The 21,052-nt window shown below is 40.5% G+C and overlaps 1 protein-coding gene across 1 annotated transcript in view; it reads right to left on the bottom strand.

The window, feature by feature from the left end:
* The window catches only part of ARHGAP24 (Rho GTPase activating protein 24), a 173,557-nt gene extending 156,131 nt beyond the window's left edge, over window positions 1-17,426 (bottom strand). Inside the window, exon 1 of the mRNA XM_051790917.1 lies at window positions 17,211-17,426. Within this exon, the coding sequence (XP_051646877.1) occupies window positions 17,211-17,390 (180 nt within the window). The 5' untranslated portion in view covers window positions 17,391-17,426. The remainder of the gene's footprint in view (window positions 1-17,210) is intronic.
* Between the last annotated feature and the right edge of the window lie 3,626 nt (window positions 17,427-21,052).

Genomic DNA, 21,052 nt, shown 5'->3' on the forward strand with positions numbered 1-21,052 from the left:
CCTTACAAACATTCCCAATAACCTCCAACCCCCAAGCTTTTTTTGGCACTTTGTCTTTCCACTCCACTTAACCAACACAGGGGTGGCAAGAATGTGAAAGGACATTGCTACCTGGGGTAACACTACGGCAAAACACAACTGCATCCTGAGCATGGTTTGCACCAGAGCGCAAGATGCAAAATGGGACTTGTCACCACAGCTAAGTGACAAAGGCATTGGAGTTTCAGCCACTGAGGACAAATACAGGCACATGTGGAGGAGACACTCACCTGAAGCACACGAATTTCCAGTGGTCATCCCTCCTTCATTACCACACCAGTTCAGAAGGAGGTGTGCCCACTTGAGTCACAACTAGTTGCTTTCAAGGCAGAAAGGTAAAGTGCTCAGGCCTGAATGCTGGTCACTAAAGACTCTTGAGACCCTCAAAGTCAGTGCAAGACCCATACGACCAGCAGGTCGGTGTAGCCCACAGGATGCTTTTAGGTTGTGCTGCCTGAGAACTCAGTCATTAAAAGAACTTGTGCAACAGCTGCACTGCACTACTCACCCAACTCAGAGTAAGGAGCTCGCCAGCACAGAGCTGAAGAAATTCAGCTGTCTAAATAATTAACCCAGAAAAGCAAGTAACTTTGATATTCCTGATTCACAAGCAATTGGTATCTCCTGCACCCAAAGCTGCTTCTCCTGGTTGTCAGTAAACTGTCTCCCTGCCCCCTTGGTGCTATGCAGGAAAAGCTGTAATGATCTATTTTGACATTGCCCCCATCATTCCTACTTGTGTCTCCGTGTCACTTAAACAAAACTTATTCTCTTCCTATAAATGTGTTTTAAGAAAAGCATTTGCAGAAATCCAGAGAAAATCTGCCACAACTGACACTGTTTGGCCCATGTGCTGCTCAGGAAGTCATCTCAACCATCACAGAATCTGTTTTTTCATCCCTCTAGCAGTAACTACTATTGCCCATCCCAATAAACAAGAAAAACCAAAGCAAACAAAAACCACAAATAAACAAACCCCCCCAGAAGAGTCTTTTCAGCTCTTACTCCAGTTTTGTGCCAATGAAAACTTACCCAGGCATCTGTTTCAGTGCCACCTTCTAAACTGAGGAGTCCCATGGAAGTGCCCCGTCTTGGCAGGTAACGTCAAGGTCTATTGTGAATCATTTATGCCATTACTTCAGACAGAAGTCTAGAGTAATGATTATTGTGAATCAATTTACTGCCAAACTTAGCAGGTTTTACTGGATTTTGGAGTTTTGTTGCTGTTTTGGTTTTTTTTTGGTTTTTTGTTGGGGTGTTTTTAATAAGGCAGAAAGTCAGAATCCAGTTTTATAACAGGATTTAAGGTATTTCTCAATAATGCTACTTTCACTATTGCAACCTGAACAGCCTTAAACCAAAAAAGACAGCAAAAGAAACAAAGATTAAATGTTTAAACAAACATTTATGCAGATGAAACTGTTATCTAGAGTCATTAAAGGTGCATCTGTTTCATCTTAGAAAAAAAACAAGTAAATTTAACTCTCCAAGTGTTACATTATTCATAAGCCCCCAAGTGACACCAAGTAAAGCACTTGTCAAATGGAATGTAGTCTCTGCTTTTGTAAATAATGGTGATGTCCATTACATCAGCCCTAGCTTTTCTCCCCCCACAGTGCTGCAAAAGAACTAGATACACTGGTAACCAGGGCTACACGAGTCATTATGGGATATGAGGCTCGAGCAAAAAGTGTCTGCAGTGAAGTAAAGCTGGGATACCTGAAAAAAAAACACGTCAAACCTTGCAATAACAGAGGCAATGGTGCTAACTGAATTACCTAATTTTAAAATCCATTTAACACTATCACATAGACTGGGAATAATTTTCAACCCTGAAAAGAACAAGTGTGAGATGCAGATAGTCACTCTGCATGTGTACCTATCCAAAACTCTCACTGCTTGTCCTTCCCTTTGCTTTTATGCAAACAACCAAGGCCAAAGCCCAAAGCTTGCTTCTTACCTCACCTGGCTCCTAGAACCTCTGTTCTGAAATAATTTCTAATCTTTTTGCCAGGTTCTACACATAAAATGGCTTGCCCCAAAAATTTTGGCTTCCTCAGAGAGAGCTCATAGAAAAACAGTGGGTTCATTTTGAAAGTAACACAAACTTGGAGCTTCAAAGCATCACGCAGGGACACTTACGCTTCAGACGGGATGTCAAAAGACTCACCTCCAACACTCTTCCATTGAAACACTACCTTCAGCATTTTCCTTTCAGACAGTCTTTAACATGTTAGCTATCCTCTTGGAGATGCATAGCTTCTTGCCTCCTCCCAGCCCAAAATCCAGCCAGACCCACAGCCAGTCTGAGCTCAGCAACCCCTTCTGAAACCTTCCTTCCCCTCTCCTCCCAATACTGCCCTGAAGAAGGCAGGTAATAATGACATTTCCTGCTCCTGGTGACACTGCTACTATTTGAGAGATATGTAGCAATTTATGTGGACTTTCCAAGATTTCACACAGATAATTGTACCCTTTAGGCAATCTCTTCCTGAAACGATTCAGGCAGAGCAAATCCTTCCTTACTGCAACATCACCTTTTGGGTCAAGGGAGAAGGCTGTCTTGCAGTACTTACTCATGCAGACATATCTTTCTTTCTTCTCCCAACCCTGACCATTGTATCTCCCAAAGCAGATTATCACAGTTTTCCTCTCCAGAGGGACTTTCTACCACTTCACTCCTGCTGGGCACATGGTGACTGAATTATTAACCGTGTAAGCAGTTAATTGAGAAATCTATCATTGAACCTTCTTGCTGACTACACATGCATTAGCAAACTACACAATGTGCAGCAGTTCTTTTCTGCATAGTACCTATTATTCACAGTCACCCTACATAAAAAGCCTTTATGCTCTTCCTGAATGTTTGCAACACATTGGGGACCTGCTGGACACAGCTCACTGGATAATTGGCAGGGGGGTTGCCTTTAGCTGGTTTCATTCTCCAACAGCTATTTGTCCCACTGCTGGCATTACCACCAATTTGAGAGAAGCACAGGCATTGTTCTAAAATCTCATTTTACTGTCTGGTTTGTTTAACATTAATTTTCTATTGTGCAACGTTAATTTAAAAGTGTCTACACACTGAGATTTAGAGACCATTCTGCAAAACAGTGTTTTTGTCCCTATATCATCCACAGAGCATACCTTCATGAGCTCTACTGTGAGCTGCCTAAGGTTTTAAAAAAATAGTGGCTGAAGCCTTTTATGGGAAAACACTACAAGCCAAATACTGAACCTAATGCTATTTGCAGATGCACACTGTGCTCACAAGATGAGCCAAGCAGAATAATGCAAGCAAATAATTATGCTCTGAAGGAAACAGAGAATGTGAAGAATGGTGGTTAACAAATGAATGCAAGTCTTGCCAGCTCTCTAGGTCTGGAAGTTCAGCTCTTCCTCCCCACACCTGCTGTGAAACCCTGGTCCAGTTCTCTAGCTGCTCATTTAACATGCTCTTCCCTTGATCTCTGGTTACATTCCTCAAGCCTACACAGTACAGCCTGATTTTCTCATACAGCCCCCTCTGACCACTTCACCCTCCCTCCCAAGGTCAAATGCTACATTCGTGTCCAAGCTCACACAGCACCACATTCAAGCCCCTGATCTGAAAAAGACTGCACAGCTCTGCATGCATGTATTTAACCTTCCTCTGAAATTACCCCTGCTTGCACCCCCTCGACACTGCCAGCTCAAATTAGACTCTGCAAGCTACAAACATCAACTCGACTAGCTCACATTTGAGCTACTGCATCCACAAAGCACTTTTATTGCTGGGATCACAGTATTGAGCAGCATCTCCTCTGTCTTTCCACCAGTACTCCCATTCCAGCAGCAAAGAGATGGCAAGACAGGGGTGATTGAAATCCATCATCCATGCCCTGCAGATGGTCTAAGTCCTGATACTGGATGCTGCCAGAGAAAGCCAAGTGTGAACAATACTCAAGGGCCTTTCACCCTTGCCTGTCTCCTATTTCCCCAGCTCTGCTCCTCTCCCAAAGCACAGGGCAATAGGACAGAGAGGAAGAGGAGGAGGAGGAGCACACCATGGATGTTCACAGCATAAAAAGCAATATAAATTAAAGCAAAACTAGAGAATAGACACTCTCTAGCAGACTCCATCCCTCTCAAGTATCCAAGCTTGCTCTTCTTTTCAACAGTAATACACTCTTTTGGATATTCTGGTAACCTGGAAACTTATGAAGGAATACCTGTGGTTAACTCAAGCCTTTCCAAGTAAGAGAACAGGGTCTGGAAAGCATCTTGCATTTCTGAGGTCCTGTAGCATGCTGGAGACAAATAACTGTGGATCACTGCACTGGATGCAAGTCACACGGCTGCCATTACAGAGAACATCGCACCACCATGCCCTACTTCTGAGAGCTGTACTAAATGATACTTTTATATATAGTCATGAAGGAAAGTATCTGAGAAATAGTGGAATATTTGGGGGGAAATTTTTTTTATTGTAAATACAGTGAAAATGCATCGTCCAACTAATGACACCCTTTTAACTTCTTCAGTGGAAGACACTGAGAGACACGAGAGACACTCTCTTAGTCTTAGTAGTACAGACTCCATACACAACACTGCTTTAGCTAGGACAAAATTGCTTCAAGTCAAAGAACAAAAGCACACATACACAGCTATTCCTAATTTTACACTGGTGTTCTCAGCAGGACACAACCATAAGAAGTCTCAATGCTGTCATCTTTTGGAATACCAACAGAGGCAGCAACAGTTTAACCTAGCAGACCTTCTTTTTGTTTAATTAAACATTTCATTAGAAAAACTACTGTACATATGTAGGAGTGATCATATTGGAAAAGTCCGAGAATACAGCTGTGTTGTGAATGTGAGCCAAGAATGCACATCTTTGTTCTACTTTGCGTTTTCCTCATGTCAGCTTAATTAGCTTTATTTACAATGTTAAATTCTCTCAGATAGAGAAATTAAATCAGCCTTTTATGCATTCAGAGCAGTAGATGAGTTTTCTTCACTCAGTTAATTGGATACTTCTTTTCAGTGTAGCAAAGGGATAGCAAAATAATCACTGTGTTTTACTAAACCAGCTATTACACTAAAGAGGTTAAAATAAATACCAGCATGCACACTTGGTTGTTTTTAAAATTGGCTGCAGTCTGTTTCTTGCAATCACAAACAGGTCTTGTGAGAAACATCACATAAAACCAAGGGTCACAATGCACTGGTTTTAAAATCTTGATTTCACACTAGAGTGGAGTCTGAGTTTTCACAGTCAAAATTCACAAGTGCCTTGGAAAATGTAAAGCTCCTGCTTGGAAAGGAGAAGCAAGAAGGACTGGGCCTTATCTTCCCATTGAAGGTTGCTCCACAGCTGCCAGTGATAGCACTGACATTTGCTAGATTGAAGTCTTTTTATTGGAACAAGTGCTTTACTAGAAAATGGAGACTATTTTAAGGGAAAAAAGCTCACCATTTCCTTTTTAGCATAATGCATATGAATCCTTGTCTCCAGCTGGCTCACAACAGCTTGATTACTCATGAAATGCTTTACTTCACCTTGGTATGAGCCAGAGGGTAGAAACTTACCTTATGCACTTCTTTTTGTCACATTATAAAATACTGAAGATTTGTTTTCCTCTGTAGCCTCCACTTCAGCTTAGGTTAACCTATTTAAAAATGAGGCAATTGGCCAGAAAATTAAAAGCCAGAAACTTCAGTACATAAAAAAAGTTGACACAAGAGGATCTGTATATTTTCTTTTTTCAGCTATGACTTGTACTTCTTTTTCCCAGATAGTGCTGGTTATATAAATGACATTATATAAATACAGACAGAAAATGAAGAAACACACCTGGAATAACAATCAAACCTATGAAGCAAAAGGGAAAAGATCTCCTGTTGATCCACAGGTAGTTAAATGCAACGTACGTTTTACAGCCTAGACTGTGATTGAAATCTAACACTGAGCTTCTTCTAGACTAAGCTGTGAACTCTCATGCCAACAATGCACCTCCAGGAGCCCACTATTACATGTATCTCGCTAAGCCTCATCCCCATGTAGCTTTTCACTCCAGGAAAGACAACTGACAGGAGAGTTTGGACACTGCACGGAGTTTAACACAACTTCATTAAAGGAAATTAAGCCAGCTTAATGCTCATGAGACTGATCTGGCATTCTTGAGAGGCATAAAGAAGTTTACAGCACAGTAAACTTCACATTGTTAGACCTCCTTTTCCAACGCCTCTGTATGTCTCATCCAAGCTCTTCCCATGGCCAATCTGTCTGCTCTTAAACATTTATGTAAGGAATTGTGAAAACAAATTGATCTCAGTCTGCCTTTTCTCTTTATCCTCTTCAAAGATGTACTATCAGGAGCTGCAACAAATACCAATCACACTGGTATTTCTCATGAGGTGTTTTCCCAAAAAGTCCCTCTAGGCAATATTTTGCCTGTTGAAGGGGATTATTTCTATAAAATATAAAAAAAGCTGGTTTATGTAGCACATCATCTGGTTCATTTATTAGAAACTAGATCATTACACTGGATTTAAGAGTATGCAGATGAAGAGGTAATACTGCATTAAACAAAAGACACCAAGAAAAGCTGTGAAGCTCACTCCGAGATGGTGTGAGCATAGTTAGTGATTCTGTATTAGAAATGAAAGGTTTTATAACAAAGTGTACTGAGCAACAACTTCATTTGCAAAAAAAAGCATCAGGAGAAACACAACATATAAATTATTAGCTAAATATGCTTTCAGCTTGCAGAAGTTGAACATATTTTCAGTAATTGCTGGTACACAGTGGAATAGGTATCACTTTTAAGACCTGGGGGAAATCTGGCATCCTAACACTAGGCAGTATGTGGCAAATAATAACTTTTAAGGATGACAGATTGAAGTTTTTAACAATATCCTTTTTCCACACAAATACTAAACCTCTTCTTCAGATGTGGAGCTTTATTTATTGCTCTTTAAGTGAGGAAAAGGCAAAGAAGGAAGAAGAAAAAAACCTGCAAGTGTTTCTCGTTCTCACTGGGCTCCAAAACATGTAATAATTCCCTATTTCTTTCAAGTGGTTGACTTTTTTTTTCCCCTCTTGCTAGAGTGTTTGTCCTTTTTAAAATTAATTTTCCAGGGACTAAATCTCTGATTAAACAGGCAGAAAAAGGAGCTGGTCCTCACCAAAGACAAGTGGGCAGCCTGAAGGGTGACTTCAGTGTTCCTCATAGCGTAAGGACAGAAACACAGTAATTAATAGATATAGGACCACAGCATGCAGGCTTTTAATTGCTCCCCATCCTTCACCTGTCTAGCACTATTTCAAGGCTGAAAGAGTCATCCCTCCAATCTAAAGGAGGCCTGCCATATTGCCTTTCCTTGTGGGAAGAAAGGAAAACTTTAGTTTGATGCAACAGGTATGGAAACACAAAAGGAAAAAAAAAAAGGGGCAAGTGAGCAGTCCTAAAACAGAGCTGAAACCTATGGACTAGGTGAGGAAAGGCTCCACTGCTGAGCCATCATGCAAGGTTCCTGTGAGATCCCCATTGTATTCTGGCAAATGCACATGCAGTGCCTCGCTAAAGCATCAGCTCATAATACCTAAATCACAGCCCTGTGTCTGTTTCTTGTCACCTACAGGACCAGATCCCTACCCTAATGCTCAGTTTATGTCAACCAGCTTCCAAAACGCATGCCTGTGTCTATGAAAGTCCTTAGTACTCTTCAATTGCTTGTGGTTGTTATTCAGGAGTAAGAGAGTGGAAACACTTCAATTACTCACTCCAAGCAGGAGCTCTTTGTGGGTAGCTGCATAGACTTTTAATGGATTTTATTCTGCAGTCCAAGCAGTAACAGAAAGTTTTTGTCAGTTCAACTTCTGTGCTGCAAGCCTGCTGAAAAGGATGTCCCTCCAGCATTAGAAGTTAATTTAGCTGCTTCTGTTACCATTCAACCCTTGGCCTCCATTCTGAGGCTGCCAACACAAATACCACCTGCGAAAGCCATTCTCATAAACTTGGTCTGTATGAAGGGATTTGAAATGTCTGGCTCAGCTCATCAGGGAACACGTGGCAACCCAGAGGCTCTAAGGACCGAGACACCAAGGAAGGGGTTTTTTTTGTCCACAGTGCTTATGCTACATAGCACATCTTCACCATGTTGCTGCATTTGAACTTGCATAGAATTCATGTCATTTTTCATGTGAGGAGCCTAAAGTCACTTAGAGAAGTATTTATTCAGTCCAGCTGAATCAAGCTGAAATCAGTGGACTTGCACAAATGCTGCAAAAAATTATTGCTAGAATCAGTTCTCAGCTACTACATTTACAGCAACATTATTAAGTCAGTCCCTTACAGTATGCAAGGAAATAAGCAAGCACACCTAGATGTCTTTATGAAGGGACATTAAGCGTGGCCTACACAGGATAACAGAACCAAATGAACTTTTTCACATCTCATACATTCTCTCAATAGCATATGCTAAGCTAGAAGCTATCAGCAGCAGCTCCAAGTTATGAGTTGATCAAATGTTACTGAATTTCACCTGACAGGCTCCAAAAAAACCCCATCCATATCTATTCATTACCTCTGGTGTTTGTCCTTAAATAAAACAAACATCACATAGCCTCTGCTGCCCAAATTAATAGGAGTGTGGAAAAAAAAATAACTTTCAGAATTATTAAGGTTCTACATATTGAAAGAGAAAGCATTACATTTACTTAAAGATTCATTTGGAGATTGATTTTCACAAAATTTCACCTTACAGCCTTACCTGTCTGGGCAGCAGTGTTCAGGTTAGTTGATTTACTCTGCTGTTGCTGCTATTAAGTAAGGAAAGCTAATGAGAAACATCTAGAGCAGACCACTGCTGTCTGCCTAAATATGACAAAAAGCATTTCACTGCAGTGGAGTTCATAATACAAAACCACTGACATGATTAGGAATTTAGATCAGCACGTTTCAGACAAGAAGGTGGTGGTAAGAAGACAATCAATAACAACCATCCAACGTAATATCAGGTGTATTTTTTAACCAGCAGCAGCCTGACACTATCCTTACTCCTCTCCACAAAACTTCATTAACCTGTTAAACATATATTCATTATCATCCACCAGAAATGCACTTTTCACCAGGCAGTCAATAGAGAAAAGAAGATAGACAGCATATCCCCTTTCTTCCCTGTCCCAAACCCTGGCACGAGCCAGAAACAGAGAGGAAAGAAGGGAGGGAAAGATAGTATGAGCATAAGAAGGTTGAAGACAGTTAAAGACTGGGCAGCCCCACCATCATGGAAAAGTAGCTCTGTACCATGTAGTGGTCTCTTACATTTGGAAGTACTGCTCATCCATGAAACTCAATGAAGCATGCTAAGGGTTGAACTTCAGAGTTAGCAAGTTATTACAAACAACCTAGTTCCCTGGTCCCATGAAGTGAAAGGTGGGGGCAGTTCTCTGAACATTTGGACTAAGCAGATGCATTGGCTGCCAAGAACTGAAATGAAGCTGTTGGCTGGTTTACATCTTATTAAAGCGCCTCTCCTTTCCAACCTAACAGCAGGTGTTGGCCGAGTATAATTACACACACAGTTTACACAACACATGGTAGCATACTTGAGAGTTTTAGCTCTGAATGCACACATGGGTCAGTGGTCCTAGCATTTTCAACCAGTGCCACGAGGCATTTTTGCTTTGTTCCATTATAAAAATATTTACTGAAACTGATTTCCCAGTTTGGATTGATTAAAGATACAGCAGTCTGGGAACAAGTATTTATTGTTCCCAAAAGGCTTTGGAAGAGGACCTGGGGCTGTACCGCCTGCCACACAAACAGGCATCATCTTTTCTTTACCATCCTGACTTTCTGAGTTTGGTTATAACAACAAAAAGTACCAGTGGAATGCACAAGTTCAAACACCGTGAAAGGTTCACATTTCCCACCTACCACACTGTCTCAACTCAGGGAATTTTGAACTTCGGTGACTGGACTGCTTTTCTGAAGCTTTCTCTTAAGAGGGGATAGACCTGTCCTCAGCTTTGCACAGCATCAAGGTTCACTGTTGGTTTTGTTTTGGGGCAGGTGTGTGTCAAAATGCATTGAAGAGGCTCATTATGGAAAACAATTACAAGCTTTTAGTTTTAGTTTAAACTGAAGATCTACTCAGGCACCTGGGAACTGCTAGGGGCATGGGGAATAGGAAGGCAACCATTTAATTCTGTTATTCTCCAAGTTGTCAAATGGGATGGAGACACTGAACTATGTTAGAGAGCAACAACTATACAACTGATTCTTTATGAACATTACAGGCACTGGGAGAGGAGAGGGGAAGCTATTTCACCAGTCAACATATTCCGAGGCAAAAGAAGACCCCTGGGAAGTGGGGGCCAGAGCTGGATCTGAAGAAAGAGAAGAGCAGCAATGCATGAAGGACAAAGACTGCACCTGAGAGCTGTTTTGAAAACTCAGTCAAAATCAGGGAAAATGAAAAGCTACAAGCCCTCGGGAATGAAGTGTGCACAGATTTAAACAAGTGGGTATAATAGCAGCATAGAGCAGTTTGCAGATGTTGCCAGTACAGTCACAGCAATGACACAACTGCTGCATGCAAAGCTGACAAAAACAGACACTGAATTCTCCTTGCATTGCACTGAAACCTAAAAACCATCTTCACAAGGCAGCAGAATTTCCAACCACATAAGCTGGGGCAAAGCATGTAGCAAGAACTGCCTGATTTTGGCGCAGAATCCATAGCTTTGCACAGTGTTTAGTGACACTCCTGTAATTAATGTGGTAGTGAATGCTTGAGGAGAAACCTTTTTTCTTACTGTGAAATTTTTTAAGACTCCTACTGGGCTGAACCCAAGGACTTCAAAGTTTTTCAAAGGAACAAAAAACGAAGAACAACTACTGAAAATTCAAGTTCATTTTTGGTCTGAAAGAAGCAGAAAAGGGGATTAAAGTTGGAAGTTGATCACCTCCAAGTTGAGTACCTCAGTAATGGACTTTGTGGTTATTTGTCTCAGGTTGAGAACAGAAATTTAGCCCTGTGAATTTGAGAAACTCTTTCCCAGTAGCAGAATAATGGCACTAGAAAGACTCTGGTTTCAAATGAACTTAGCCTTATCACACTAATTTCTCATGTACTGAATTCCCATGGGTATCCACTGACCAAAGTGTATTACACCCTTGAAAACACATAAGTCATTGAAGTAAAAAAGTATGTCTCTATGAATAAAGTTGCTGAAACTTGCAGCAGTAAATTACTTAAACACTTACAAAGGCACGCAGGTATTAAAAACAGCAGAACTTTCTACTGCATGTAAAAGCTAACACCTATCCTTAATATCCATTCCTGTATTCCAAAAACTTCACTGCTTTAGTTGCAAAAGCCTGATTGTACTCATATACTTGAGGAGCCATTCCCTGAAAACCCATAAAAAGGGCCAAATCAGTTTTGGGGCTTTCACTTCACTTTCTGCACTGAACAGCCACCACTGTAGCAGTTCACTGCATGAGGAAGACCAGGCTTCAGATCACTTTTCCTGTTGCCATACCATGCCATACCTGCTTCTGTCTCAGACAGAAAAAAAGCATAAAACTCTGCTACTCACAATCAGACAAGACACAACTCTTCTTGCCTCGTGTGAAACTCAGTCAGTGACACAATTAAGCAGTTAAATTTTCTATGTAAAACTTGCAAGACGTTACGTTCAGTGGATGGAGCTTGAGAATGATCAGAAAGGAAAAAAAAAGCACTAGTCATAAATAAAAAGGTATGTTGCACAGAGGCTTCTCTTCCTTAACTAAGCGTTTCAAAAAACAGGAAGTATCATTACACCAGGAACACGTGGCTAACACAAAATCTGTTTCCAGTTTGCATGAGATGCAAAACTGCAGTGAGCAGTACCTTACTTCAGTGAGCTTACACAAAGTCAAAAGCCATGAAGGGAAAGAAAATAAAGAAGAGATGACACTCCAGACTGACTTTTTTAAAACCTTCATCTAAGGTGTGTTGGACATCCTTCCATACCACTGCATTCACATGAAGCATTTAAGGTGTGCTTTCTGATGGATTTTTTTTGTGTGTGTGAAGGCTTTTTGGTCATTTTTGAAGTTTTGTTTCTACCACCCTCAAAAAACGTATCCAGTAGCCAACAGCTGAAAGCCTTTCAGATAAATTCTTTCATTACTGGCAAACATCACTGCTGATGTCAAGAAAATCCTATTTAATTTCATCTAGCATATTGAGTTTCTAGCGAAATTCCTGAGAAAATTGATTTTTCTATCAACCCCCCCCCCATTTGTTTTGACACCTGCATAATTTCATTTACAGTTCACAATAGGGTTCGCACAGGCAAAGGCTCACCCAGCAGCACATGTCCATCCCAAACTGTTTCTAGCTTCCCAGATTAATAACAAGTTTTTGCCTAGAAATGGAAAAAAAACCCCATCATCAGTGGTTTGGACACTCCTTGCTGTTTTCACATCGAGTCCCTGAATTTGCTTTGTGAAAGGTGGAGTTGTGAGCAAGGCTTACAAAGCCAAATGTTCAGAGACTTGGTGCTTTACCATCCTTCCTTCCCCCAGCAACACTGAGGGAGTTGCTCTTACAAATCATAGCAAAACCTAATGAGTTGTTTCACTCACAATGCTGCTCTTCAGTATTTACACAAAATCTGGTTCTTGTTGCTTTCCAGAGACAAGTACCAGAGTGCACATTCTGATCTCCCTGATGGAAAATGCTCTAGGCAGTAAGGAGAGATGGTCGCTTCTTCTGATGCAGTTTTAAAGTGCATGGACCATTAGGTTTTCACCCTTCACACAGAAACATTATCCATTCCCTTTTAACTTATAAAAAACCATGATGCTCAATCTCTAATCATATTCAATACTAATACTGAAGGATTTTGCCTACTGACAGGCTAAATTTCACATTATGCAATCATAATAATTTCTATTTACATTCATTACAAGTTTTATTTTAATTTAAAAATGCAAGTGTAATTTGTCAAGATTCCTATTCAGGCTGTTAAATGGATTTATTTGTCAATTAAATTTTTATACAAATCATATCTAATGGGAAGCACTGAACCTGGCAAGGGATACAGAGAAAAGAATAACAAAGAAGGGCTTCTACGGGTATGATAATCAGAAAAGGAAGTTTAAAGAAGGTGTACCCACCCCAATAAACAATGCTGGTAAATGCATCTTTAAGGTCCCTTCCAACCCAGCCCATTCTATGACTTGTTCTATGATTTTGACAGAAAGCAATACTTCTATATTCTGTTTGTACATCAGAGACTACCTTTCTCTCACAAACAGTAACCTGTACTTAACGTTGCAGCTGCCACTTACTCACTTTCAGTCAAAGACCAATTCAAATGCCACATTCAAGATCCACACTTTTCCACTTCGGTCTTACAAAGACATTGTGAGCCACTGAATACTGTTCAGCATTACTCAAGCCAAACACTTGGGAGCTAAGTAAGATCTTGAAGATAAAAACTGCACAGTAAAATGTTCAGGATGGGATATAGAGTGAAATAGCAGCAGATCACTGTCTGCTTTCAGGCATACACCAAGTGTTTCCTGAGGGGTAGTTCAGAGCTCTTCAAGATGTCTCTACTTAGCACATCTCAAATTCAAGTCCATAAGCCAAGCTGAATCACAACAACATTAAACAGGAGCCTAAACCAAAAATGCTATTTAGACTGGATGAGCTTGCCCATTCTTGTTCATTTACAACCTAATACTAATGATGCTCCATCCAGCACAGGTTACCAAGCTTTTCTCCCATAAACTCACTTCCTCAGTAACAGCAGTAGAGTGAGATAGCAAAAACCACAAGAAGGAGACAGTGCTTCAAAGCTCCCTCCTGCTGCTCACAAAACCACAGAAAAAGCATGCTGTCTCACTGAGAAGCCACTGACTTCCTCCTCCCATATTCAGTTAAGACCACGTCAACCCCGACACAGCTGGAGAAGTTAACCATAGGAGAGAAGAAAGCAAGAAATGCATTTTCATGGGCTGCATTTAAACAACAGCTGTACTGTGGAACAGGGAATGCTAAATTCTTGCTTCTTTCAGCTGCCCACATTTCAAGCTTGGATAGCTGACCTTCACATCTAGCATAATACTAGCTTTCTACAGCACAAAACAGTATAAAGAATTAACAAAGTAAATCCATTATCACTTCCAAGAAGTCAAGATAACACAGAATTATCAGAAATCAGATTTTATTCCTTCATGTGGTTTGCTGCTCGCTTATTATGTTTTTTGTCTTCTGGAATTAACTAGATTATTGCTATCCATACCCACATCAGTAAACAGAAATGCCATTTTTGCCAGATCCTCAGAGATATTTCAAGGATATAAGAGCAAAAGATAGATGCTATTCTTACTGATAAAACATTACTAGGGAAAGATTCTTGTGTTTGATGATAACAGAGAATCGATGACAATTCTCTGACCTTGACTACGAGACTAACAGTTGTGTACTGCTTTTTTCTTCTGTTGTTCTTCACCAGCTCTGTGTGCCTGAAGGCACAGGTTGGCAGAGAGAATTCCCCACACTCATACTGATAGTTAATGACTTTTAAATTTAATATTCTTGACACCAAGGAGATGTACACATACTGACTAAAGCATATGTGGTAGCTATCACTATCACTAGCAGGAAATGAGCATGCTTCAGGAATTCCAAAGCATTGAGATGGTTTAGACACAAAATGTTCCTTCCTCTCTTTACTCCCATTATACACAGTCACTTAAAGAATAAAAAGTCTGACAGATCACAATATTCTTCTGAAATTCCGTTCCATTCACATCTCCCTCACTTTCAAAAACACAAACATCATGGCATAATTTCTGGTACAGACTGAAAACAGAACCCAAGCCCAAATGCTCAGGACACTTACTGCACTTCCACCAGAAGCTGAATTCTGCCTCTCTCTAATTCACATTAAGGCTATGAACATAAGCCCACTGGTTTGTCTTGTCCTCTCCAGCCATAGTACTTCCACCTCCCATTTAGATATATATACACAAGGTGTGCAATTAGAACATCCCTCAGTGAGAGTAACCAACACTCTCTGCCTCCTTCCAAATACAACCAACCAGTAAGCAAAATAAAAACTACAATCCATTTTGGAACAAAACCTCATTAACCTTCTTCCATTATGTTTTTGTCTAAAAGAATTATTGTACATTATACAGACTGCACAATCCAGTAGTGAACAAACAGGTATTCATAAGAAATACAGAACCAATATTACATAGTAAATATAACAAAATACCTCTTGCCATTTCCTAATGATACCCCTATGCACTGAAAATTCATGGTATCAGTGGTGTTCTTTGCTTTAGCTCTCCACAGCAAGAACAACAGGGTTCCCAGAAGGTCATAGTGATTTTCTTGTCAAAGTTAATGCAGCAAACCCTTCAGTGTAATGGGAAAAAACCATTTCTGTATATGGCATTGAACCTGGGACATATTTCAGGAACTGACACTTGTGCAGTTTTCTTCAGAAACATTCCAAAAAATACACTAAGGTGAGATATTGACTGATCCTAATTTGGACAGGCCCATTAATTTTCCAAACCTACTGGCATATTTTAAGTTACACTTCTCTCAGCACTTCTCCCACCCCACTTTGTATCTCTAGGTGTCTCCATGAACTTACTTGAGACTTCAGTGGAAAACTCAAATAAACTTTTAGTTATTAACTCAGCTGCTACCTAATTATCACAGGTATCAGAAGATCAGAATTACCACCTCCATTTCACAAAGGAGAAGCAGGAAAGTCAATAGGATCTTCTGAAGTCATCCCACAGGTCAGCAGGAGACAAACAAGAAGATAATTTGGGCTCCACAGTGCTGTAGAAAGCTCCATGCTATACAGCATTGTGGCAGCTCTCAAAAAGTCATGAAGTCTTTACATGCAAACACACTGGCAGATGTCAAGTGCTAGAAAGTAGAGTTATATTCTGGAAACTCAATATCTGCCCTGCAAACATTTTTATTTTGATGGTTGCTTTTTTCACTCTTAATTGCCAGAATACATACATGGAAAGATATATTGTATTTCCCAGAAGTTATTGGTTATTTCATATTCAAATTAGTAATCCTAACATAATATTTGTAAATATACAGCGTGTTATTTATCTGAGATAATTTTAAGGGAAAACAGCCACCAAGGCTGTGAAATTGGTACTTAGAAATTAACTCAAACTTTGGAAACAATTACCTCAAGACTGAATACTTTTCCTACCATGTGCACTACAATGCAAGCTGTAAAACTTGACCAAGTGTCATGACCTGTTCCATACAGGAAACTAGATTAGATGGGGTTTATGCCTCTGAGAACTCCCTGTGAAATTCCACATAAATACATACCATGAGAAATTCAGTAGCCACAAAAACCACGAGTGTGGTTATTATATTTTAATATCTACACAGAAGTAACTCACAGATGTCAGAGCTTTTTCTAAAGTCACAAGCATCTAAGAAACTAAGACTATCATATTCCTGTGGGTGCTAGCACAAGGTCTTTCTTAACTTACTATCACGGGGCTCAGGCCTGCCCTGACCCAAGAGGCAGCATTATTTCTCTACTCATATAGCATTCTAGAGACAGGCAGCCCTAAAGCATAGTGGTGGAAAAGCTAAATAAATAGGAAAATAGATGAGGAGTAAGGAGCAGTAAATCACCACAACAGAACCAAGCAGCAAACAGCAGTCTGTTCTGTATTACAGATGGCAATGCATTCAGGCTACAGTCTTACGGGATTTCCTATTTGGGAAGACATAAAGCAGAGATACTCCACATTGTAAGTGGAAATGAAAAAAAAAGCAGTAATTTTTCAAATACAGCTTATTCATCTGCCTCAATCAAGCCCATCCGACTGACTTCTGCTATTTGAACTTTATGTACATTTCACTCCCTCTGAAGTGTTGAAATGAGAAAACCTGACCTGGAAAAGGGAGTTTTAGAAACAAATCTGATGGAGAAACCACACCAACTGCCAAGGTCTGACTCAGTTTTCTGTTCACTACAACGAAAAGCCCAAATCCAATGCAGAGTCAGTCAAAGAGATGGAGAAATCTGGTTCTTCGAACACCGGACAGTTCTGCTTGCATTAACTTATTTTCCTCCCTCACCTCCCATCCTATCTCCTCCTTTCACTTACCAAGGGCTTGGTTTCATCTTCATCTTTGAAATAGTAAAGCTGGTCCCCCTTGAGAACAAACCAACGTGTGTGCCAGGTCTTGACGAAGCCTCCTTGCTTCCGCAGCCACCCACACTTAATGGCAACGTGCCGCCCTTGGCTCAGTGGGGGAGTCTCTGAAGAGCCATTGTGGTCCTCCATACTGGGAATGAGCAACTCTCCTGCTGAGCAAACAAGAGGGAAAGGTAAAATAATTAGATTATCATCCAGGCAGTAACTCGCTCCTTTCAACACAGTTGGAAAAGAAACTACAGGAAAAGAAAATGTTAGGAACGCACTTCCCATCTGCCTGCTTATTCTCATACTAGCACACTCCATCAGCTGAGAGAATTATTACTCGCCTATAAAATGCAATAATAATAATGAACTGCTAAAAAGCAGGCAAAAGGGTAAAAGTTTTGTTCAAGTGCCATGTAGACACTCTGACCAGCACTGAAGAAGACATCAGCTGTTTCCTGCGGTGAGTTCTGCTGGATTACAGGCAGTAAAACAAGGAATGAACTTACAGTGCACCTTCAGATCAAGGAAAGCAGCATGCTTACCACTACTGGACCTTCCCATTTAATATTCCTGCACAGGTTTGGGGCTTCCAAGTTCATATTAAAGAAGACTCTGCTTCACCAAGGCTTAATATAACCCACCACACAAGGAGGTTTTGTTGGGGTTTTTGGTTCTTTTTCCTGAAGTCCATTTACTGGAATGGTGACAGAAAATGCAAGAATAGCTGCATATCACCTTACACAAGCAACCCCCTGACTGAAATGAGTGTGTCCAGCTGCTTATTATAGACATTTTGCAAATCACGGAGAATTTTCGTCCATCAATTTAAGGCTCAAAAACTATGTCAAAACTAGAGCTGAGTTGTGGAATTAAACTTGACAGAGTTTCATGTGGTGTTGCACCCTCGTTAAAATGATACTTTTTACCGTTTCTGGGCAGTCACGACTCTTCCTGATGGATTTTGTACATATAATCATGTAGTAACTGCTTAACCTTCATGGTCAAAAGGCTCTGATCCTCTATAAAGTCTAGAATTCAACAAACTTGGGATTTCGAGTTGCATGTTCTGATATTTCCGGTTGAAATACAAAGCAAACTGAGACCTACGTGTGCCAAATAGTGTATACCTAAACAGAATAAAATGTGGCTATGACCACAAACACATCAGTGTGCAAAATCAACGGTGAAATTTCACTGTCTGTTCTGTGCTTGAAGAACAACATGTTTCTTTTCTTTCCAGACTACCACTGGCAGTCTTCCTTGCCTAGTCAGGAGCTTGCACAGCTGTTAGAGCCTGGGAAAGCCAATTTCATAGGTAATGTATTTCTTGTTTCTAAACATCAGGGTGGGAAAAGAATAAAATATTCTAGATGCTGCAGGAAAAAGGCACCTCTGACTAAGAAAACCTAGACTGAAGCTTCATGTTCTGACTTTGGCAAAGTAGACTGGTGAGTCGAAGCCTGGCACTCCTGTTCTGGTCCCCTATACTGCAACCATAGTCTCTGAATATAGTAAATACACAGCAGCATTGCCAGGATATGCACTCAGCTACTAAGGCAGAGTAGAAATGGAGATACACATTCATCTGACAGATGAGACCATCCCTCTGACAATTAAAACAAGTACTTTATCTGGATAGTGTTACATCATTGTAAAATAAATTGCAATACGATAAACCAAGAAGTGGTAAATAGATCAATAGATTCCAGTCAGGAGTGGTTTTCAGTCCATTTTTCCTTTGGTTCCTTTCTTCTTACTGCTCACACATCCTCCTTTGGAATAACTTCTCCAGCTGCCATCTCTGCTGTGTGTTTACAGCTTTTGCTTTTAATACCCACACGCAGTCTGTTGTCACGTCCCTGCTTGGGGCCTGGATCCTGGAATCTGATCCCTGTGATTAAAACTCTCCACTGCCCTGTGCCACTGAGGTTAATGGGCCACCACGCAAGCACAGAGGTTTCGTTGCAAAGCACAAATTGCAGGATCAAAACTCAGATCACTTGGTATTTTTCTGAGAAAAAGCAAATCTTTCTCCTGCCTCTTTAGGGTTCACCTGGAGTCACCCAGAACACTTGTACTGTTAGATTTACTTGAGCCAAGTGTCCCTGCAAAACATACAAACGTGTCTGGCTCTCTGCAGAGCAGATAAAGATTTTTTTCTTTTGTGCCTGTGGTTACAATTCCATCCTAGCAAGAACGATCCAGCTGATAAACCCTGGGACCACACTGATCAAGAGTTTCTGTGAGCACACACACACCATCAGTGGTCACACTCTGCAGACTGCAGCTCTGGGGCTGCAGAATTGTTAGATGCTGCAGTGAGTTCCAACCCAGATCCCTTCCAACCCAGAGATAAAAATGGAGATTCAGCTACCACTAGAAAAATTAACAGCTTGCTTTCTCAGTGCCTTGTTAATAAACATGTGCTCACACTTTAAGGTGGTCTGGGCTCTTGTAGTATTTTGCATTCTCTTAGCCAGGAAGGGCAGGCTTTATTAAGCTGACTTGCACCCTACACCTCTACCTACCACCATGGGTGCTGAACACGACTCAGGAATTAGGGCAGACTTACCTGTGCTATATGAGATCAGTCTCTAAAAAAGCAAATGCACTCAACTCATAATTGGTATTTTTTGAATACAAGCAGAAATCCCTTGGATGCTGCTGTTTTCTGGCTGTACCAAAGTAGATGTCAAGAAGCAGCCCTCCAAACTCATACCCTTAGCAAGTGAATTAGCAAGTATTTTAAGGAAAGCAGGTAAATTACTGCAACTGAAAAAAGTAAGGAATAAAATCACTACCCACAGGTTACCCTGTGCTCCTTGGTGCACAAGTGCTAACCTGATCAGTTAATCTCTGCTGCTTGGGCCAGCAGCAAGGCAGGAACAAAAGAAGAGTTTAAATACAGTAATTATGTGTATCACTGCAGTGTTAAGGACAGCAGATCCCCATTACACTTGGATCACAAACAAGAATCTAACTACCAAAGTTAAAACCAATTAACTACTTGGAGGATATGGGTTTTTAAATTTTGTTTCACAAAGTCACATCTCACTGGTGTCAATACAAGTGTACAAAGTAAGTAGGTGCATTTTATCGAGCCAGGAAAAATGTTAAGACACTCTTATCTCTTTGGTAAAATCTATATCTAACTACTTCTGAGATACTAAAACAAATGAGGTGTAGGAGAGATGATAATTCTACTGCTCTGAAGACCTCACAGGACAGTGTAAGATGTCCTTTAAAGTAGTAGTATACTCTTGGACATATTCTGTACAAAAAAGTTGTGTTGTTTCACTCATTAGTGATTTTATTCTCTTCAGCAGTTAGAAGTTCAGTCACCTAACTTGTGGTTTGTTTTTTTTTTTTTAAGGAATTGTATTTAGTCCTGTAATTAAGTTTATTTGTTGTTTTCCATCTCTACTTCCCTTTCAATATCTGCCTACTACCAACCAGACTTGGAATCAGAAATTCCAGCAGCTGGCTCACTTTCACTAGTTGTTTTTACAGCTGTTTCAACACTAAGATCATAAAAATAAATTGCAGAAGTATCAGGGTGCTGGCACTGATGAAGAGAACAGCGAGGTGCAAACAGTATGTAAACAACACGTGACGAAGTGTGGAATTACATCAACATACTCCAAGTCCTCTCAACTCCCATAAGACGAGGCAGAAAGCCATGCATTTCCAAGCACTAAAGAGCATATTCCTCAAACTCATCTTCTGAAGGGGAAACACAACTTGTACTCGCTGCCAGAGTCAACTCTACTGACTTGGCCAACGTCCAGTTAAGGTAATGACCA

This window comes from Manacus candei, unplaced genomic scaffold, assembly GCF_025592945.1.
Source record: "Manacus candei isolate 608988 ecotype Guabito, Panama unplaced genomic scaffold, ASM2559294v1 h1tg000028l, whole genome shotgun sequence".
Lineage (NCBI taxonomy): Eukaryota > Metazoa > Chordata > Aves > Passeriformes > Pipridae > Manacus > Manacus candei.